Source organism: Curcuma longa, chromosome 1 (genome assembly GCF_044706935.1).
Source record: "Curcuma longa cultivar G26 ecotype Majalengka, Jawa Barat chromosome 1, ITB_CL_G26_1.1, whole genome shotgun sequence".
In the NCBI taxonomy this organism is placed as follows: domain Eukaryota; kingdom Viridiplantae; phylum Streptophyta; class Magnoliopsida; order Zingiberales; family Zingiberaceae; genus Curcuma; species Curcuma longa.
The window spans coordinates 11,210,966-11,233,974 of NC_133861.1; the positions used below are offsets into that span (position 1 = coordinate 11,210,966).

Genomic DNA, 23,009 nt, shown 5'->3' on the forward strand with positions numbered 1-23,009 from the left:
TAGACAATCAACATTTTCTGTATGAATGAGCAATGGTAACAATTACAAAATATAGTGTCTTGCAATTTCTCAATTGCATAACATTAGCGTTGATATTTGCTTTTCAAAAACCCAACAAACAAAACTCAAAATCTTACCAAGTTTAGATGGTATAATTTGGCTGAATAACAGTTTATTTGATGATTTTCTAAGTGAACAAACCACAAACTATAGATTGAGAAAACAATTCTTCAATCCTCTAGTTCTATGATCTTCACCACTGAAGCATCTCCAACCTTTTGGCAGACAACTACACGATCGTGAGACTTGATCAGACCAGAGGCTTTCCCATGATCAAGAGCAACCTTCAGAACTGATTCATTCGAGGCATTAGTAGACTCAGCCTGCATATAACAAGTCAAATTGAGAACCGGAGGGACGATTGCATACTTCAGATGACTAAAAGAAAGGGCAAATTATGAGGGGAAAAAAAGGGAGGACGATGTGGGCCAGTAAGATTCACTTCTCTTTGACAGGATATTTTGGACAGCAAGAAATATATTTTCTCTACTAAACAATACATGGAAAAAATTTCAATCATACCTTACAGCATATCCTTTGCTTATATAAAACATTTAAAAATAGCTATGTGCATTTTCTAGGGATGCCAAATCTGTTAGTGTTAGCAAAGCTTATCGAAAAATTTGACATGGCATAACAATAACTTGTATAAACAACAGTAATGCGCAGGAGAAATGAACAATTAAGAAATGTGAGAAGAGAATGATCCATGTTCCAGGACACAAGTGAAATACCAGGTCACTTAACTGAAGAAAATAGCATTTTGAATATATATATATATATAAGAAAAAAAGAATGAGATGTTCTAGAGAAGTGCATAAAATTTTCTACTCAGGAAAACTATGACTGCAGTATTATATGCACAACAATTAAGTTATTAAGATGAGAAGTTGAAATACTTACAGGATGGCGAGGATCGGCCAGCATGGGGAAAAGACCTCTAACAATGAGTGATTGTCTAGCCTGCCAACATATAAGCTCTCGTTAGTCTTGACTCAAGACAACCTAATATGTAATAACAATTTTTTTATAGATTATTTAAAAAGGTTCAAACAACAGCACTGCCAAGGCCACATTTAAAAGCATGGAATATTCATTATTGCTGGAGACTAAGTGCAAATTTTTGCGTCTAAACTCAAGTTTGGTCTACAAATATAAGGAAAAAATTGGTAATGATAGCTGACATACTTCAAAAGCACCAGTGAAGCTCCATCGAAGTTGGTTTGTCTTAAGCCGGGGAATGACCACAGATAGGACAGGCATAGTGGGCCGGTACTTGGCTATCAACCTACATAGTGAAGGAGAGCCTCATGTATGTAAGGACTTGTAGTAGATAACACAATTTAACTGTTAATACAAATGGCTTCAAGTAAAACAGCACCTTGCAGCTCTACCAGACGAGGTAAAACAAATTATAATAGATGCCTTTACTTTAATAGCAGCACGTACCTGAAGAAGAAAAACATGGATGGTACACAAGCATGTTCACTAACCATAAAGATACGTGCACAAACTGAGGGAGTTTAATATATGAAAAGGCAAAAACATACTGCAGATGATGCAATGGATTCCAGGTGAGTCATTGGTTCTCCAACATACTTAACAGTCTTTTTAAAGTATAAATCCTGGTTGAAAACTTTCTCGGCCTGCAAACATTGTACCATAAAGGTCCAAAAGCAAGAAGCAAAGTGATGAGAAAAGGGAGCAAGGAATAGACAGAAAAATGCATATTGCAAAAAAGATTCAATAAACACAACAAAACTACTAGCTTCAAAAACAATGCAACAGAATCAAAAATCAAAGAAAATTATTGCAAGCAAAGTTTTCAATATCCAGACAACCAAAGCACCCTCAATAATTTAGGTTAATTTAAATAGCCTAAAACATACTCTTAGCCGTGGATGAGTAAAAGGCAATGGGTTATCATCTCTTCATGTTTTTGAACAAGAGAAAACCTCTTCATATGTCACCAGGACTCAGAAAATATCTTCGTTCTGTACTTCAAACATAACTATTCTTTTTATCTAATTGAAGCCTCACCTCATAGCAAATTCTACCCACAGTTGAAATGGTTTCAACAGGGTATAATCCCCGGAGCGTTTCAGCACCCAACAGAATTGCATCACTACCTGGAAAGAATTAAACTTGCTAATTAATTTTTTTATATAAAAACAAAATGAAAGCATCTTGAACTATAAACTAGATGATCACATATAGAATATAGGAACCAGATATACCATCAAGTATAGCATTGGCCACATCAGTTGCTTCTGCACGTGTAGGTCTCAAGTTGTCAGTCATGCTATCAACCACACGTGTGACAACTGCTGGCTTTCCAGCCATGTTGCACTTATAGACAGCAGCCTTTTGGAATAAAAACACCTGCAGATATGTCTCAAATATTAGAAAATAAAACATTGCCAGAAGAATGTGCAATGTTAAATACAAAAGGCAATTCGTTTGCTACAAATTCAAAATATTATACATAACAGTTTGATTGGCTTCAACAATCAAGGATTTACAAATAACAAATAGAAGTCATTTTGAGTATTTCATATCCTCCATAACAAGATGCCAACAGTTGCTCAAATCTAAACAAACAGGAAGCAAATAACTATGGGCTATTGAGAAACAAAAGGTGGACAGTAATAAAAACTGAAGTCAAATTTTTAAGATAATTTGGAATCCGTATATAGCTTGCACCCATGCTGGAAGATCAACATGAGAATCACAGCATAGCAAATACTATTGTCTTGCATTTAATAGAAGGAACAACACTTATCATCCAAGAAAAAAATTAATAGGAGGATCATTACTACATGAGAATCAATGCACACATTTCTCTTGATTTATGTATTTCTATAACATATTGCATTTTATAGCATTGATATGATACCCAGCAAGAGTAACTATACCAAGAGTAACTGCCTTATTTAGGTTCTCTACCTTCTCAGGTGGGAGGTCTATTCCAAGATTCCCACGTGAAAGAATTATACCATCCGCTTCTTGCAGAATCTCATCAAAATGGGTTAGACCCTGCAAGAAATAAACAACAAAAATCATATCATGAATTCCTTCACAAAGGTCTAATTTACATAATATCCTTTCTGTAACTAACCTCCACACTCTCAATTTTTGCAAATATTTGAGTTTGGCTCAGATCACCTAACTTCGATAAAAATTCTCGGGCCTGCATTGATAAGAAAAGGTCCAAAATATCTCTTTAGATAAGTGAACAAGTAGTCAGGGGTAAGACCTTCAAGAATAATTTGCAGTAATAAATATTTCCACATCCTTTGAGAATAACCACACAAAAGGAAATATAAGTGCAGTATGCAAACAGAAAAGCGTACTTCCCGAACATCTTCAGCATGCCTTGTGTAAGATAATGAAAGGAAATCAACTTTATTGCGGACGCCCCATGTACTTATTGCCTGGAAATAGACATGTCAAAGAATAAAGAAATTTATCGATTAAACATGAGCAATCTAGAAGCTGTATATTCAAATAAAATTTCAAGTCATATACCAGTAATCCTGCTTCTTTCATATTAGTAATTGCACTTGGGTATGCAAACAAACAATTGTCAAATTATTTTTTAATATACTATATGACAATTGTATAGTATAATAATAAAAATTTGCCAGACAAGAAGTCGCATAAGCAATGCATCTAATGAAGAAACACTTGGCACAAGTCCAACCTAGGTAACCAAATCCTGGGACACATTTGAATAATGTGAAAAAGATCTGAAGATGGTACTGAATGTAAATCCTTTACAATTGATAGTATTTGAGAACAAACGAACCATAAAAATAATAAACTTGTGCTAACTTTACTAATATTCATTATTTAGCAAAATGAATTGTAGCCTTTCATAGATGACTCACGGGAACCAGAACTTGGCGAGAGTAGGCAGGGAAAGACCAAGCAGTTCCTTGCTTGTAAGTCTCAAGAATCTTAAACCAAATAAGTTTCATGACAAAGAATGATCTGCAGGATTTAGAAATTCAATCAAAGGGTGAGATTTCTTTAATGGAGGATGAAAGCAATAGAAAGGATTCACATGGTGTGACAAAGAAGTGACAGAAAGCGGCTCATAGAATAAAAATGGATACAAGATTAACAAGGGCCAGAAGAGGACAGATTATTGAAACTAGAGTTGTCATTACAACGATAAAAGTAAAGTTTACTAGGCTGACTTATATTCAACAAAAAGAAGACATGAACAATGATTTAATCACTATTCTAACTCATCAAAATATTTAAGTAAATTAATAATATGTTTGATGAGAAGTGGTTTGGAATTTACAATGAAAAGACAGACACCAAAAGAGAACAATAATCCAACAATTGGGGTCTACAAGCAATATTAGGAACATTAAAAAAATATGATAAACACAATGCTAAAGATAATGCTAAATTCCTTACGTTTTTATCTGCTTCAGTGAGTGTAGGTAAATCAATATGGACTTGGCACACGTGCAAAGTGAAAAGTGATCCGGCCAGAGTAGCAGTGTTCTTAATTGTACAGACTACATCATCACCTTTCAGCTCAGACACCTGCAAAGTAACAGATGTAGTCAAGCAAAAGACAGTAAAATCAAACTTGGAATTTGGCAAGCTTACAAATCCAGCATCCCAGTTAGAGCTTTAGTTTCACAGAGTAACAAGCTATGCAACAATTTAGCCTCTGAAAACTGAATCAATTTGCTGAGTCATCTACTAATCAACCCAAAATTTTGGATGAGAAAAAGAAATACCTCCAGCCAAACAGATGTAGTCTCACTTCCGGTGAACAAGTATTGGCCAATAAATATTGTGTCTCCTGGTTTCACTGCCTGCAACAAACATGAAGCGTAAAATAACATAACAGGTTAAGATTGAACTAATGCTGTTTGTCAAATTCAATACATGGAAGCTACAAAAAAGATAAAACTAGTGAATTGAGCATCTCCCCAAATCACCCATACAGAAATATTATGCAATAGAAAATTAGCAAAAGTGCTAGGTGTTACCAAATGAAGCTGAAATTACACCATATCTTTTTCTTCCCAATACATATGTATTGGGTTTCTCATGCCTACCAATATACGAATTGTCCTAACTTAGTAAACTTGTTCAGTGTATCAATTATGTCCTTTGACCTCATTCGTCCAATAGATCAAATGTAAATTATTATTAGTTAATCAGTCCATCTTAACAGATACTAATGTCTTGTTGGAAGAATTATGTAGACTTTGAGAAATTATGTCATGGAGTATGACATATAAGGGAAATAAGAATGTTTTAAATGGTAAAACCTTTTTATATCATGTGGAGAATTGCTAATTTAATTGGCACATAATAAATACTTAATAAAGCTTGTTCATACACTTGGGGATATCATTCTTTCATTACCATTCAAATTATCATCAACAAAAGGAGAGGGCATATAGATTAGGTGTGGAAATCATGTTTGTTCCTTCCATCAATCCTCAAAGCATAAGAACACAGTCAATAGGTTGGGTAACGTATGATTAGACCTAACTCCTCCATAAAAATGAAATGGCATTGACCATATCAAGGCTTAATAAAGATGCAGATAATAGGTTATTGAGAGCAAAATTTAATAGCCAATGAATATAATTAAAGGAAGAAGATAGCTTGCCTTTGATAATCCACTAAAGTTTATAGGTAATAGCTCAGATGATGCTTCCTTTTCTTGGTCTGGTGTCAAAACAACAGAAGCATCTGCCTCGAGTGAGATGGCCTTCTCACTTTTATTTGCAACTTGCAACTCAGGACCTACAGTATCTAGCATGACCTGCATATCAGAAAAAGTTGTAATAACTACAACTATCATTTTAACAAAAGAAAATCATTAAAATAAAAAATGGTTGGTCTCATCTAATGGTGGATAGATCCTCAGGCAATTTTGTAAAAAAGGAACAGCTTCTAAGAAGAAAGAAGCTAAAGAACCACCATGATTATCTCAAAATTGCAACACAATCTTGAATAATAGGGTTAAAGTGCCCCAATCCTCATTAGTCTTTCTCCAATATTAAGGGTTTACTTATTTTTACAGGCACATTTAAACGTCTTTTGCGGGGCCTTGAGTGCTATTGTGATATTATGATTCAAATTAGATATCTATATACCTAAATTTTAAAAGAATGTAAGCACAGCAAACTGCTCTGTCACTAGTACATGAGATATCCATCAAAAGACAAGGAGACCATGAGCGTTTAAAACAGGATATAAAAAAGAAATTTTTTTGAAAAAAGAATGCATTCCAGCAATTAGAAGCGTCATAAATTGACTAGGTGAAAGATGATAAAGCCTTACGGCGCACAGCTTCTTAGTGCTCTTGATAGCCGTCTTCAGGTTTTCAAGTGTCTCCTGGTGATAATCAACGTCCCCCCAGGAGAAGTCGAAGCGAGCCACTGCCACGACAAAACAACCAATCAACAGAAATAAGCAAAACAGCAGACAAGTCAACGACAGCGCGCAAGAATATCCCATCAGAAAACGCGAATAACAAGAAGCATACCCGACATGCCTGCCTTGAGGCAGGCGGATATCACCTCCACCGACCGCGATTTGGGGCCGAGCGTCCCGACGATCTTAGTCATGGCGGGGAAGAAACTCTGCAGAGCCAAAAGCACAAGACTTTCACACAAGCGATAACAGATTGAAAGCCAACCTGTTTCAAAATTACAAGCAGAGATACGTACCGGCTTGGAGGGCTCCAGGATGGTGGCCATCCTGATGGGCTCTTCGAGGAGGAGGTGCGTCGAATGCATGTTCCCTCTTTGATCAAAGTTTCCGGCAGCGAGAAGCCGAGAAATGGAGAGACGGCGAAATCGCGATCGGAGAGGAGGAGAGGGAAAGGTTAGGGTTGGCGGCGGCAACAAATGACGGGAATATTCTCTCGCTCCTCTCGATCACTAAAACTGGAGATCTGGAGATTTTAAAGGCGAACAAATAATTACTTTTAATTGATGATTTTAAGGGCGAACAAATAATTTTTAATTGATGTTTATTAAAGATGTTTACGGCACGACAGATACCCGAACGGGGAATAAAAGTTGCAGGTGGGGCCCGAGCGGGGCCCGTTTCAGTTGACCGGCTGGATCGGTGAGGGGGCATTGATTCGGTCGCTGAAAAAGACAACTTTTTTCTTTTCAGAACCTTCCAGAGACGCCGCTTTGTTTTTTATCTCGTCAGCAACATTAACGGGGCTTTAAATTTGTTTTTTCTTTGTTCATCTTAATTAAAAAATAAATAAATAAATAAAAATCAAGTTGACGTCTGAAATGAACGAGATCTTAACAAATTAATATTCAGTTAGCTACGATATATATAATTAAATTGTGGACAATGGTGTCGCGATAGAAAATTCAAGTTGTCATTTAAATATTTACAGTTTAATTCCCAACTATGAGCGTATTTATATAAAAAAAATTCAAATGAAAAGCGCAATCAAAATGTTAAGCTTCTAGGCTGACTAGCACTTTCCGATTTACCCTGGTGTCTGATGAGAAATACTTCTCGATTTATGGGATCGGAGAAATTTCCTTAGAAATGTAGTCAATGGGTCGTCGCCTGTTGCCCCGTCGCCGTCGCCTTCAGCCGGTCCACACTGCCGCTTTTAGCCGGTGTGATCTCCACCGAGACGCTGTCGTCGCCGTCCCAAGGTTAGCGATCCCGCGATTCGTCTGGGCCACGCCGCCGAGACACTACCACGCGGGATCGTCGTCAGCTAGGCCACGCTGCCGGAAGTCATTGGCCGGACTCTTCTACTTTGAAGGTAAGCTTTTGAAAACTCCATGCTTCTTTTACCAAGGTCTTTTCCTCTGTTTCGAAAACTCCATACTTCTTTTACCAAGGTCTTTTCGTTGGAAGCACATGATTTGGTTAGGACAATTATAACGCCACTTGTATTTTTCAGTAGGATGTGATACTAAACAAGGTTGTGATACATGGGGACTGAGTTATTGAGGACTGAGTTATGTGGTTTATTTTAATCCTCAAATTACTCAACTCAATCTTAAGTTGTGATACTAAACAAGGTTATTTTTCCTCAAATTACTCAACTCAATCTTAAGTTGTAACATCTTCTCTTGAACTCTTTTCTCTCTTTCCTCTCTTAAGAGTTATAAGGCTTCAAAAGTTCGCCGGGACTTTGAAATTTGAAGTGCTCATATTTTAAATCGTAGATCATTGTATCTTGGGAGATAACTGCCAATAAACCATAAGCACATTTACACAGCAATATCGGCTTAAGGAAAGAAGACATCATCTTCACCTCGACACTCTTATTTGTAGGGATAAGTTTACTTGAAGGGGTGTATCATTATCCAAAAGGATAACTCGACGAGTAACAAGATTAAGTCGATAACAATGGTACCAAAAAAGGTATGTCTATTACTCGAAGGGATATCTCGATAACCAAAATGGTGTGTTGATAGTATAAACGAGACAAGATTTTCGTCGTCATGTCGAGAATATGAAGTGTGTGTCTATTTACGCATATTCACTGTACTAGTAGAAATACCCCTAATTTTATCCTAAAGTTTTACATAGTATTTTTGAAGAGTTTGATATATTTGAAAATATTAGTGCACTCTAAAGAAAAACAATTGAAACACATTTGTCCATTAATTCACCATTTGAGCAAAATACCTCAAAAGCTCATGGAAGACTTGAAGGTGGAACTCCTAGCAGGACTAACGGATGTCGAAGATCATCTACATGTCTAAAAAGATGTTAGCTCAAGTAGCATAAATCAAGTAGCACTCGAAGGTAGAGCTCTACGAATGAAGGCTTGTTGAGGACGTCTTAGGAGGAGAGGCATGGTTAGTGTAAAGACATGTGAGATAAATGATCGAGTGAATTATATTTTGACTTTTGGGTCGAAATTTTAGGAGTGTACTTGATCAAAGAAGAAGTATTTTAAGTTAAAGTCAACTAGTTTGCTTGAAATCAAATGAGTTGAGTCAACTAATAACTAGTCGAAAAATATTTCAATTTGGCTTAAATTGACTAAATAGTAGATCCTATAGTTGCCTAAGTTGATTGTTAAATCGACTGATATGTAAGTTTGAGTTTGAAATTGATTGAGAATGGCCATATGATTTTGTTTATGTAGGATAGATCAATTGATGGTATAAAAAATTGATTGATGAAGCAGTCTTTGATTTGTGTGAATTATACATAATTTTTTAAAATCTTATTTAGCATATATTTGTTACATTACATTAGTATATTTTGTGTAAACTTCTAGCATTTGTATTCAATGTGTTTTACATTGATAGGGCGTGAAGATCTTAACGTTGGAGCATCCTTAGAGATGCAAAGTTTAAGGAAACATGTCGTAAAATGATCCACGACCATCCCATGGTAGCCACCACGATCGTGGATCATTTGAGAAGTCATATAGCTCGTGGAGCGCCAACCAAAACAAGCAGTAAGAATCACGATCAGCCCATGGTAGGTACTATGGCCGTGGTCACTACTGAGCAATGATGAGATTCATGGTAGAATGATCCATGGCTAGACCATGAAACGTTCCACAGTTGTGTTTCATTAGGGTTACTTTTCAACATCACCCTAATATATTGGAAAAGTTGCTAGGGTTTGAAAAACTATAACAAGAAACAAAGGGCGGTGGTTTGGATCCATCTTGTGACAGAAAAGCAAAGAGAAACTTGCATCGAAGACATCCAAGGAGCTAAAAGATTCTGGATATCAAAAAACACGTGGAGATCTTCCAGAGATATCGACAAACATCTACAATTGAGTTTTTCTATTTCTTAATCTTATTCTCATATTGTAGAATGCTTTTATTGATTTCAATGGATTGTATATTCAATACTATAGAGTAGTTTTTTTATTCTAGGATTAGGGAGTAGTCTGATGACATATCAACATTGAAAATTATGATTTCTTTCTCTTATTAATATCATGATTACATTTGATTCAATTTTAGTGTGCTTAGTAATCATTGATAATTATGAATATATTTGCATTTGTTTGTATGATCTAGAGATTAAGGAATGAACTGAGAGGTGAACCATAATCTCAGATATATAGAGCTGAACTTAAATTTTTTATCATGAAAGTAGTTCAAATTTTCTCAAGGATAACATTGGTTATCAAAGAGCTTAAAGGATTTAATCTGATTCAATTATTATGAGAATAAGAGTTGCGTTAGGATAAACACATCATTATATTTTGACAGAAAACATCGATTACCTAAGGATAATTCACCTTTAAGAATAATCTAATGTTGTAAGAGAGGGAATCATAGTTGAATTATTGATACTCATCATGGTGAAACTAAAATTCTAGAATTCTCTTAAGATTTGATTTTCAATCAATTTTTTATTCAGTTTTCTAGTTCAATTTAGTTTCTTATTACATCTATTTACTTGCCCTTGACTTATCTAGATAGCCTACTTTGTATATAATTGATAATCAATAACACAGTTCGAGAGGATGATATTTTAATTACTTAAAGATGATCACACACTTACGGTTTCTCACGCATTAGTCTTTTAGAAATTCAATCGTGAATCTATCTGAATCAGTTGATTGATCATGCATATAGTTGATTGATGGCATAGTCACTAGAAGAACTAATCACAAATCAACAAACTAAGTTAAAGGTTGATCCAAGGAGTGAATCAGATGATAGTTAAGTCAACTAATGAAGGTTGATTGATGGCAGATTTGAGTTGACTAGATGAGCAATGTTTTTACAAATGAAGTTTTGAGATCTATGGATTAGTTGATTAGCTAGTAAGATAATTCAATTGAGTGTTGGCGATCAAAATCACTCTATAAATATTACTAGTATAGATTCACTATTCTTCATCACATCTACTGTTCCATTTTTGTGCCCGTTTGCTAATATTTTGTTATGCTACTCTCCAAATTGATAAAGTTTTTCCAATCAAGTTACATTTCTATTAACAGTTTCTTTCACACTCCATTCCTTATATGTTAAAAAAAAAGAATAGTGTATTTGTACGAGGTTTCTCCACCTTTAGAAAAGAGAAATTTTTTTCAATTAATGGATTCAAGGAATGACTCACTTGACAACTCATAGGCAGTTCCAAACCATGTAAAATAGTTGAGTTAGAATTGTGTTTAGATTTTTTTTTTGGTTGTTTTACTTCTAAAGACATTGAAAGCAGTTCAAGGACAAAAGGAATGAGAGAACTTTATTATGATTGCTATTGTCTTTCAAGGTCCTTGTATATTTATTTATGCTATCCAACCTCTTATATGTAGATGAGGTATATTAATGACTATTTTTTACTCGATTGTAATTGATTGAAATTATCTTAAGTCAACTGAAATACATATATGAATACCTTCTAAACTAATGATGAGTTGCTAGTTAACTCAAACACCACTTTAGTCAATTATTCTAGCACTTAGTCAACTTAAACTAATTCAATCGAATCAAATGACTAAGACAATAACTTTATTAGCTAATGACTAGTTTGTCAATTAACCCAAGACATCTCTAGTCGACTATTTAAACTTCTAGTCAACTCTAACATCTAATAGTTATAATAGCAAGCTTATTCTAAGGATAGTTTTTCAATCAATTGAAAACCTTTTTGTTGGATTACAAGGGTGCAAACATAGTCTCACATCTAAAACACATGAAAAAGATCATAAATTTAAAAGGATGGAAGATATCTCCATTGGTATGAGACATTTTGGGGAGAGTCCAAGAATAAAGTCATGAGGGTTTAGGCCCAAAGTGGATAATATCATGTTATTGTGGAGATATTTTGATTCCATTGGCTTTAATACTCTTCACTTAACTTAAGCCCAATAAAGAGTATCCTACTTTGAAATAATTGACTAGCTAGTTCTTCCTCCAATCAATTGTAGTCGAAATAAAACCATTTTATTTCCCAGCAAAACAATCAACTTCCTAGTTGACTTAATACTTTTAATTGAAAATAATCTCTAGTCAACTAAATATGCTCAAAGGTTCTAAGTAATTTAAATTAGAGTTGAAACATCAACTATAAGATAGAACACATTGTTCCTTGTTCATACAAGCCACCAGGTAGACCTTACCTAAATACAACTTGAAATAGCATTCTCTTGTAATCTTTGACAACTTATGTATCTTTAAATTTTTGATGTTGTTGATATTTCTTGCTCTTATGTTCATCTCGCTAGACTTTTAGTCCCTCATATGTATCAAACTTGCCAAAGTTGCTTCATGGCATTCTTTATCTTACCTTCTAGTTCTCATTTTGGGCATTCATGCCATCAAATCACCAATCAACTTAAGCACAACATAAACTAGTAGAGTTATGGTCTTTCATACTCCACAAGGAACCTACCTGGTTCCTAGTTGACCTCGACCTTTGGGTCCAACAATCTACTTGACCCAATTGAGTCATAATTTTTTTGGTTCCATGAGTAATTTATTAAGCACCTAGTCAGCTTCAACCTCTTGGTCCGAAAATATTCCAACTCAACCTTTTCAAGTCATGAGTTTTTCAAGCTCAATGTATGACCTAAAAACCTTTTGATTGACCTTGACCTCTTGGTCCATATGCAATCTATCAAGCTTCTTTACATATGTTTGAAATACAAGATAAACATAACTTAAATTCTTTATTTAATACATCGAGAGAACCTAATCAAACTATGATCACTTGGGACATTATTGTACTAACACATGGTGCAATGTTGCCAATAGAGGCACAGTCAACCTCAGACATAATGCCCTACAACTTATCAATCCTTTTATCATATCTGATATCATAATATGACCTACAATTTATAATAATATTTATTCCATTGATGAAAATCACAATGTCATTAAAAATAATTTACTCAACAACTAGTGAGTGAATTGAGACTTTTTTTTCAATTAATATTTATTATGCATAAATTCATTAATGATCTTTCATTGAAAGATTTATGACATATTTGGCTATATTACAATTAATATATTTATGTCATCTATTCACCCATCTTAATACAAGTAGTAACACACCCAATGATAAGTATATAGGTAACTTCTCTAAGTTTTTTAACCAAGTGTTAAAGTGTGATGATCTTTTATGAGAATCTTAAATCGTTATGTAGTTACTAAATGGATTCTCATACACAAGTCGTATCTAATATCTAATGATTTTTTTTCTATCTATCTCACTTAGGGCATCCACAATACAACCAAATATTTCATCCAAATATTTGTGGTCCCCACATCCACATCATCAATCAAATATCTCATTCCTCAAATATCCTAACTTTCACAATCAAATATACCACAAATCAAATATTTATGGGTCCCACAATTATCCCTATCTCACTTCCAAATATCATATTAAATATTCCATTAATTAAATATTTATAAATCACACTACCATTTTATTAATCACACCCTACCTACCCTTTCATTTTTTTATTTAATTTTAATTATTATATTAATTTTTTATAATGAATTAATTGGAAATCACCGGGCAAAACTTTGTGCCCGGTGATTTCAAATGTTCTCTCAAATATCCCCTCCAATAGGGGATATTTGAGATATGGGGATATTTCTCCAAATATCCTCTCAAATACCCCTCTATTGGAGATGCCCTTATATTCATATGCAAAAATAGTAGAAATTCATACTATAGTAGTTACGAAACTGTAGCAACATACTCGATTGATTTAAAATTTAGATGAAAAATAATAATATTGAATAATATTTGAGAATGGTTAAATAATTATACACGGTTATAGTTGTCAATTTGGATTAGACCTGTCGGGTTGGCCCGCCCCATCAAGTAATTTAGGTGGATTGAGTTACAATTTTATCAACCCATTTTAAGATGGGTTCAGACGGGTTGGCCCGCGACCCATGTGGGTTGGTCCGTGGCGGACTTGGATTGGCTCGCGAGTTGAGAAAAATTATTTATTTATTTTAAATTTAAAAATTAAAATAGAAAACTCAATAAATTAGTGGGTTTGATCCATTTAAATTACTTCAAAAAGCTAGTTAATGATGACCTTCCATGAATTCACCTATATAAGCTGCGACTGAGGTTGCAAAAATAAGAGCTTGAATACCACTTGTAAATAATCCAAGAACATGACAGGTTTAGGAATTACTGAAGGGATTAAATAAACAAGAAGAACAACAACTAATTCATCAGCTAATATATTTCCAAAAAGTCGAAAACTAAGAGATAAAGGTTTTGTGAAATCTTCTAGGATGTTAATTGGTAAAAGGATGGGGGTTGGTTGAATGTATTTCCCAAAATAACCCAATCCTTTTTTGCTAAGACCCGCATAAAAATATGCGACGGACGTGAGTAAAGCTAAAGCAACAGTAGTATTTATATCATTAATGTGGGTAAAAAAATGTACTTTTAATTTTTAAAAAATATTTCTAATCAAGCTAAAATAATTTTAATTAAATTAATAAAAGTTTTTTATAAACAAGTATTTTTAATCGAGTTGTATTAAAAAAACAATTTATTTTAATATTATGAGTTGATGTAATAATAAAATGAAAATTAAATTGCAGCTCTATTTTTATTTTTATGCTAGTAATTTAATTTTTAAACTACCTTAAATTAAATTTCTCTCTATTTTCGTGTACACCCGTCGTCAGGTCAGGCCAACTGCTACCTAAGCAGAGCCCGCGCATCCTTCCTCGTTCTTCCGCCGGCATGCATCGCTCGCGCTCCTCCCCCTCGCCGCCATGATCAACCACGCGCAAAGGTCGCACACTACTCTTCGATCTCTCTCCTTCTTTTTCTTCCTCCAGCAGTCTCTCTCTCTCTCTCTTCCCCTGACGAACCCAAAACCAAAGGGACGCTGCGGATTCCATCCACCTTCTCTCATCGGGCGCGTTCGATCGCGAAAGCTTTGGGATTCGCACCTCCGTCGAAGGGTGACGCTGCTGATATATTTATTTATATGCCAGAGCTTTAGCTTTTTGCAGCAAAGCAGAGCTTTGACCGGAGTAAATTAATCACCTTTTCTTTTCTTCGTAGAAACAAGGCCATGATGCATTCACTGCGCGCATTTATTTAATTCTCTGGTTTTATGCGTGCCATAATTTCTTTTCCTGTTTAAACCCAAGCACGCAGTTAATAATCTCCCGAATTCAATGGAATTCAATGGACGAGTAAAGATTATCCTGCCATTGCCAGTTGCCATCTCTTTTCCTTCCTAATTTTGGAAACATATCTCTGCTAAATTCCTCGGTCTTCACTGCGCGGTCGCAGTTCCAGCTTTGGGCCTTTGGCTGCAGTTTCTTTCAAATCTCAGGAAGGTGGAAGAGTGGTGTTTCGGGGAGCAGGTTTTGAAGTAGGAGAGGCAGAGGGAGGCAAGGAGCGAGCGAGGGAGAAGAGCACTGTGTTTCTTACGTATTATAAATTTATGCATGGAAGCAAGGGAGGGTGTTGTGGTGGCAGAGGACGAGGGAGGGGGAGGAAGTGGAAGAGGAGCACCGGATGCTGTACGAGGAGGATGGGAAGTCACGCCGGGGGCGCCAGTTTCCAGCGGTGTCGCCGGCATCACTGTGGCGCGGCCGGAAGGGACTGGCTTTACTATTGAACTGGTTGGAAGCGGAAGCGGAAGCGGAAGCAGAAGCGGCGGCGGCGAAGGCAGCGAGGGAGACGTCGCGGTGCTGAAGAAGAGGGGAAGACCCAGAAAGTACGGCCCCGACAGCCTGGCTTTGGTGCCGTCTCCCACCGCTGCGTCGTTCTCCCCTGGTTCTGGTTTCTCTGACGGAAAACGGGGTAGAGGACGGCCACGCGGCACCGGCAGCCGCCAACTCCTTGCGGCTCTCGGTAACAAACAAACCCCTCCAATTGCTTGCTCTCCTGCCCTCCTCCTCCTCCCTCTTACAAACTGTTCTGATGAAATTAGGATGCTAAACAAGAAAAAAAACCACGATATTATTCCCAACGCTGCTTGTTTCATTGATTTCCTCCTCTCACATTTTTGTTTCTTGTTGGTGTTTTGAAGGAGGATGTTTTACTTTCTCAGCTGGAGGGGGCTTTACACCCCACGTTGTGACCATTGCTACAGGGGAGGTAATATATGCCCATTTTGCCATGGCCTTCATGTTGTTTTCCCCCTGCTTCTCTGTTTGTGTTAAGCAAATGTTCTTGCAGGATGTTGTTGGAAGAATACGTTCCTTCTCAGAAAAGGGTCCACGGGCTGTTTGTATACTCTCTGCAAATGGATCTATCTCCAATGCTACCCTGCACCAGCCGGGTTCTTCCGGCGGTACCTTGACATATGAGGTATGACTACCTTGCTTCGTCTTCGATCCGTTTACACATTTCTATAAAACATGCTGGTGATGTTCTTAAAAGGCTACCTTGCTTCATACTCAATCTTGCTTTATTTACATAGTTCTAGAAACCCGATTGGCGATATTCGTAAAAGGACTACTTACAATCGGCCATGTGATTTGGTTATGCTAGATTGCTTTGTTTTTGGTTAAGTTTCAGAGTTCTCAAATCTGCACAGAATTTGCCCTTGAATTGATTTATTAATCAAATATGGTTCATAACTCATACATCGGAATCAGATATGTGTTGCTGATCATATTGGATCGCATGTTGCTATTCCTTTCCAATTTCGATATTTTAATACAATATGGGATCCCATTCAAGTATAGGATTTGAAACCTCAATACCTTTGCTGAATAAGAGATCTATCAAGCTTGTATAGTAACTAATACATCTAAGTGTTACCAAATCTATATGAGCAACAAAAACTTTGATACTGTACTCACTAATAGGTCTAAGCGTTACCAAATCTACATACGTAGATACTAATGCCCCTCGGTTGTTGAAAAGTTAAAGCCCTTTTAGTAGATCGATATGTTACTCAGACTTGGGTACGAGTATTTATTATGGTTAGGGATTGGTTGACACAATTTATTTTATAAGTTTTACATGTAATCAACTGGATTATCAGGTGCCCCCTCAAGTATCGGTGTTAGTGTCATTGGGACAGATCAGATAAAGAGTCCAAGTATTAGCATTTTATAAATTTCTTCGCCAACATTGACTTGGTTTGTGGGTGCTCATTGGATGGGTTTAGAATAGTTATTTCAATTTGTTTTCAATTGAGTTTGGTGTTTGTTCTGAACTTGATCATACAAATGTGCAGGGTCGATTTGAGATCCTTTCTCTGTCTGGGTCATTCTCAACCACTGCTACTCACGGTGTGCGGAATAGAACCGGTTTGATAAGTGTATCACTCGCTGGGCCTGATGGCCGTGTCATTGGTGGAGGAGTTGCTGGTCTGTTGCTCGCTGCTAGTCCAATTCAAGTAAGGAATATTGCTCTCGTTGCTTCTAAACATGCACTATCAGTTATGTGTGTAATTTGTGAGCTCTGTAACGTCTTGCACGGCCTACCTAAAATTAGATATATAGTATAAGAAGAAATGATAGTCGCAGATACAACTCTTGTTATGCTTCCTAATACACAACCATCATCTTAAAATGTGTCACTTTGGCATTTGCATCGATTACACTTCTCTAAAACTATGTATCGAGCATTTCTTTCTAGACTAAAGAGTGCCAAAACTCTTAACCTTAGTTTTCATGCCAACATGAACGACCACAATTTTAAGCCTTCAAAATTCATATCAGACACCTATGAACTAATCGGGCTAATACAACTAGCTTCAAATGTTTTAGGCTTGCAAAGCTTTTAGAGGCCATTTCACATAATGTGCTTATTAGTTGAAGTATACAATTTTTATTTGAGCAGTGAAGTCTTTGCTAATTTTGTGTTTATACCAAGAAAATATGACATTAAGAAGAATAGGGTTATCGAATTCATCTTCTCTTGCCTTTCAACCTTTCTATTAGATTTACATCCCTCATTGATTTACTTATAAGAAATAGTGCTCGACTAAAGAAGCCCATGTGACCTATCCGTCACATCGCTAAATGATAGTCTCAACCTAAATATGATTCAACTGATAAGAAAAAAATATCAGTAAAACAAATCGGAAAAAAATCTCAACATTTTATGCAAATTGAGAATAAGATAGACAATGATTAAGCCTCTACCAACATAATAGGTTTATGTGGTTCATGATAAGATGTGACTGCATCTCCATGGGAGGGGAAGAAGATTTCACTATTCAACAGTCCTAAATAGTACATGCTAGTATAAGTTCTCCCCAACAGTAATGTAAACTAGAAAACCAAAACGTTATCACCCGACTCAACAAGATTGGAGACCAAGAAGTTGGAAGAAAGCCAATAACATAGTTCCTTTTTAAGCCACAAGGAGATGCCCAAGAGTAGTCTTCACTCTTCTTTCTTTTCTTCCCGAGAATTTCTCTTACAAGATTAGAATTCCTTAGCTCATAAAAACACCAAGAAAGCCTTCCAAATTCCCTTGATTCAAGTTGCTCGCATATTTCCATATATCCTCATTTCCAACATGTAAGAAATGACTTAATTCATGTTGGATTAACTCGTGCGCCATAAAACTACTTAGTAGGTCTTTATGGGTCTATCAATTGCAAGAACTCAATTCATGGTGATTTTGAATTACCATCCCAACAACAGTTGTATTCCTTTATATGCCATTAAACTTGTGTAAAATGGGTGAACCAGTTAACTTAGAGTTTAACTTAATGGAAAACAATCAACTATTAATAGCCTATAAATTCCCAACATTTTTTCCATTTGGGCAATTGATATTATAGCTTTGTTATCACAATAAAAGAAATACATATTAATGTGCTAAAAATGAGCTAGTGCTAAAAATAATCTAGTTTTTGACGATTTTTTTAACAAAATATAACCCATAGGGGAACGTTAAACAATTAGGACATTAAGGGTCTATCAAAGTAAGATGGGGATTCTACCATTCTAAAAGACATGTAACCCCAAGTAAGCCTTCTTCCCATGGTTTAGACTCACCACTTTGGTACTGGAGCAATTTCATAGGCACAACCCTTGTGCTAATCAAGGATTTTGCTAAAAAGTGCTAGAGAACACTCATAGTACATCCACAGTCGATAATATGCAAGAAAGAGATCATCATTGCAAATACAATTCATTATAAAGGAAATACAAAAAGTAGCATTTAGTAGTACATAATAAGAATTAGGGCGTCTATCCGTGCCGCTCGAAATGAGCAATTTTTACCGTTGTTGCACAAATCTAGCATTGATACCCTTTTTGCACAAACACCGGCGAAGCCACGAGGCGGAAGTGGCCTCGCGGAGGGCTCTGTAAGGTCACTGCAACCTCGCCATGACCTCGTGGTGACTTTGCAGAGGCCTCGCGGGTCGTGAGATCGCTGTGACGTCGTGGAGGCTTCTGCAATGACCTCGCTTGACCGTGGCTTAATTTTTTTTAATTTTCTTTCAAGGTTTATTTTGTTTTATTTTATTATTTTAGGATATTTATAAGGTTTAGAGTTTAGGATTTAGGGTAGTTAATTTTTTTGTCAATTAATTCCTTTTCTTTTGGTAATTTCTTTCTCTTTCGTCCATTTCTTTTCCTCCTTCATTTGCTTACAAAATAAACAACAAAGAATAAGGACTAAGGAAAAAATCTCTTTAAGGATGAAGGTGGAGACAAATTATTGGAAAGGTTATCTATAACAATCAAATACTAATGAAAATATTTTTAAATTAATATATTTTATATTTTAAAAAGCAACTAGAGGAATTAGGATTGTCATTGTTATTAGGATTGTCATTAAATAATATATGCTTTGTAGGTTGAGATTTATATGAAGGCAATATAAAATTAGGATCGTCATTAAAATTGGTGGCAGTCTCCTAGAGAAATGAAGCCCTAATAATTAAACATGTATGTAAATGAGAAGGGTAAGTGTAGATATTCCAACATCTCAAGTCCATACATCTCAAGCTTCTATGTCCATGCCTATAGACAACAAAACCTAATGTTATGCCATAAAAAGGGTGTATGCCATCTATAATGACTAGGATCACTTTGCTGAGTAGACAAGAACTCTATGATCTCTATCTACAACTAACCATCTCTATACCCAATTGTCATGGGCCACAATATCTCTAGTTGCATGATCTCTATTTAAGTGACACCCAAGTGTCACTAACTCACAACATAACTAGTGTATATGGTCTTTAGTTAGGTAGATATCATAGCTGCTACATGCGGCAAGGTCTCATATGGTCATATGATCTTTGGTTAGGCATGGCAACTTCAATTGCCACTCACCTAATTTTAGTGCCCCAAAGTCTCTCTTTACAAGCTCTTTGACACCTAAGTATTCTTTGTTTCCTTGATAACAATAAGATAATAGCAAAATTATGTTTCAAGACCAAATCTTATTGTTTCATTAGTAATTTGAGCCTCAAATAATGCTTTGATATCACCACTAAATAAAATGCCTACGCATGATAAATGAGTTTATGTTATATCCATAAGGAATCTAAAAGTTTATTAGGTAATAATCTCACATTAAGGATCTTATATATAAGATAAGAGGGTACCTTCATTAATTTATGGGCTCAACTAAAGTTAGGGGTTCAACTAGAGCCTTCTAGATGCTCTAAATTCAAGGTTATTATAATACTTGGGATCTTAATACGAGAAGAATCAATAATCACCATGATCATGGCATAGCGACATGTTCTCTCAGTAGATTACATGCGAAACTCTCTCTTTCATTTTGTACAAACACCCATCTTCCTCATCAGGTTCAACATACACATTTCACTTTACACTTTGGTGGTGGAAACTTCCTCATTGTAATAGCTGAACAACTAAAATTCTCTTTTTGTTTGACTCACTTCATTTCCATATTCTAAGCTTGCTTGATTTCGTTCCCTAAGAATAATTATGGAATTCCTTACGAATTACATGTTGTGCAACAAATTTGCAAAGAGTGTCCAATGACCTTCAATAATTGGAAGGCAAAATGTTGCGAATTTGCCAATACCAATCTGATTCTCTATGCATGAGTTTTAGTTTTTTGGTTGATTTCCAAAAGTCATAGTTGACCTAGAGCTTTCAACCAAGAAAAGAAAACAGATGACTTATACCTCGAATTTAAATTGGGCACATGATATTCAATCATATACAACAAGCACAAGAATTATGCAAGTTATCGGACAGAATTACTTAATCTCGAAACTAGTTTTTGTTTTCTCCAGAAAATTGCAATTTATACTGATCTTTTTAATGATTTATCTCCAGATGATTGTTGGAAGCTTCAAACCAAACACATTCAAGAATCAACAGGCAAAGCCCAGCCAGCCAGCAGAACTTGCAGCCTTTCCAGTGACTGCAAGTTTAACAGCTGCAAGGCCTATTTCTCAGGCCAACCCCGATGATGACTGCGAGACACCCACTTCATCCTTACATGGACAAAACCGCTCCGAGAACAGTGTGCGCGATCCCATTATGAGCACTACTCTCCATCAGACCAGTTGGCATGGTCTGCAATCCCCAGACCACAAGCCTTCCCCTGATATTAACATATGTCTACATGGAGAATAGGACTAAACTACTTTGGTACTATCACACTCTTCTAACATGATCTATAAGTGACTTATTTTCTCAGATGCTAGGTTAGGGAAAGCTCAGCAGTTAGTCATTACTTAAAATGCTGTCAATCCCAAATGTTTGGGCATGGATCGCTATTTCTTTGTTGTTGTAATTGTCATTGTTTTACATGTGGAAGCTCGAGGATACTCGCATTCGTTCGGGGATTTCGTTTGGCGGTAAGCTGTACTCCTGATTGATTTCATGGTGACTGCTAATGCTAATGTTGAAGATTATTTTGAATTTTTTGCTGTTTCTCCATGTTTACCTGTATCTCAATCTGTTGAACATCACTTTCATGTTGTGATATTCTATGTCATTGAAACTCCTTTGCAAATGTATGATCAAATGTGATAATTATCGCGATAATTAAAACAATTGATTCACATTTATAATTCAAACATTTCAATCAAAATACTGTTGGGTTGTAAGGGTGTAAATATAGTCCCACATCTAAAACACATGGAAAAAATTATGAGTTTAAAAGGATAGAAGATATCTCTATTGGATGAGGCCTTTTGAGGAGAGCCTAAGAATAAAGTCACGATGGCTTAAGTCCAAAGTGGGTAATATCATACCATTGTGGAGATATTTTGATTCCATTGGTCCTAACAAGTGGTATTAGAGCAAGATCGCTCTTCACCGGATTAACCACCGAAGAGCCATGATCCAGATCTAACTATGTGGGTTGAACCTTAAACAAAGGAAGTGAGTGCTCCCGTGTCTAAATCAAGAGGATCAGACACCAGGCAGGAAGTTCTAGTTGCGGCTAAGCAAGAAATCCTAGTAGGTCGGGTGGACCGAGGGGTAGAAAGTCTTGTTGGGTCGAAGGGATATCAAACAAAGGATTTCCATTTGAGGGGGGCATATGGTCCTTTATTTAAGGGGGGGATTGTTGGGTTGCAAAGTTGTGGCTAGGCAAGAAGTCCTAGTAGGTCGGGTGGACCGAGGGACAGAAAGTCCTGGTGAGTCGAGGATTCGGACATTAAACAGAGGAATCTTTTGTTTGAGGGGGGATTGTTGGGTTACAAAGGTGTAAACATATTCCCACATTTAAAACGTATGGAAAAGATCATGGGTTTAAAAGGATGATTTCCGTTTGAGGGGGGCCTGTGGTCTTTTGTTTGAGAGGGGGGATTGTTGGGTTGCAAAGGTGTAAACATATTCCCACATCTAAAACATATGGAAAAGATCATGAGTTTAAAAGGATGAAAGATATCTCCATTGGTGTGAGACCTTTTGGGTAGATCTAAGAACAAAACTATGAGGGTTTACTCCCAAAGTGGATAATATCATACCATTGTGAAGATATTTTAATTCTATCGGTCCTAACAAATACATCTAACAAGTATAACAAACAAGCAACTAGAAATTTCAAGACACATAGCAATCCAAAGTA

At 36.1% G+C, this 23,009-nt stretch overlaps 2 protein-coding genes across 2 annotated transcripts; one reads left to right on the plus strand and one right to left on the minus strand.

The window, feature by feature from the left end:
- On the minus strand, positions 1–6,981 carry LOC141836054 (pyruvate kinase 1, cytosolic). The gene is made up of 16 exons (XM_074723463.1): positions 6,777–6,981; positions 6,593–6,689; positions 6,388–6,485; positions 5,711–5,866; positions 4,824–4,901; positions 4,492–4,623; positions 3,414–3,494; positions 3,179–3,250; positions 3,007–3,096; positions 2,298–2,442; positions 2,101–2,189; positions 1,611–1,706; positions 1,442–1,509; positions 1,249–1,348; positions 964–1,023; positions 1–383 (listed from the first exon to the last, which is right to left on the minus strand). The coding sequence occupies exons 1-16, from the start codon at positions 6,843–6,845 to the stop codon at positions 231–233; spliced, it is 1,584 nt and encodes a 527-aa protein (XP_074579564.1). The 5' UTR covers positions 6,846–6,981; the 3' UTR covers positions 1–230.
- Positions 6,982–15,387: 8,406 nt separating this feature from the next.
- Positions 15,388–21,565, plus strand: LOC141812769 (AT-hook motif nuclear-localized protein 7-like). Its single transcript, XM_074700762.1, has 5 exons — positions 15,388–15,878; positions 16,057–16,124; positions 16,206–16,337; positions 17,215–17,376; positions 21,263–21,565. Exons 1-5 carry the CDS (start codon positions 15,470–15,472, stop codon positions 21,563–21,565), a joined length of 1,074 nt encoding a protein of 357 aa, XP_074556863.1. The 5' UTR covers positions 15,388–15,469.
- Positions 21,566–23,009: the final 1,444 nt, after the last annotated feature.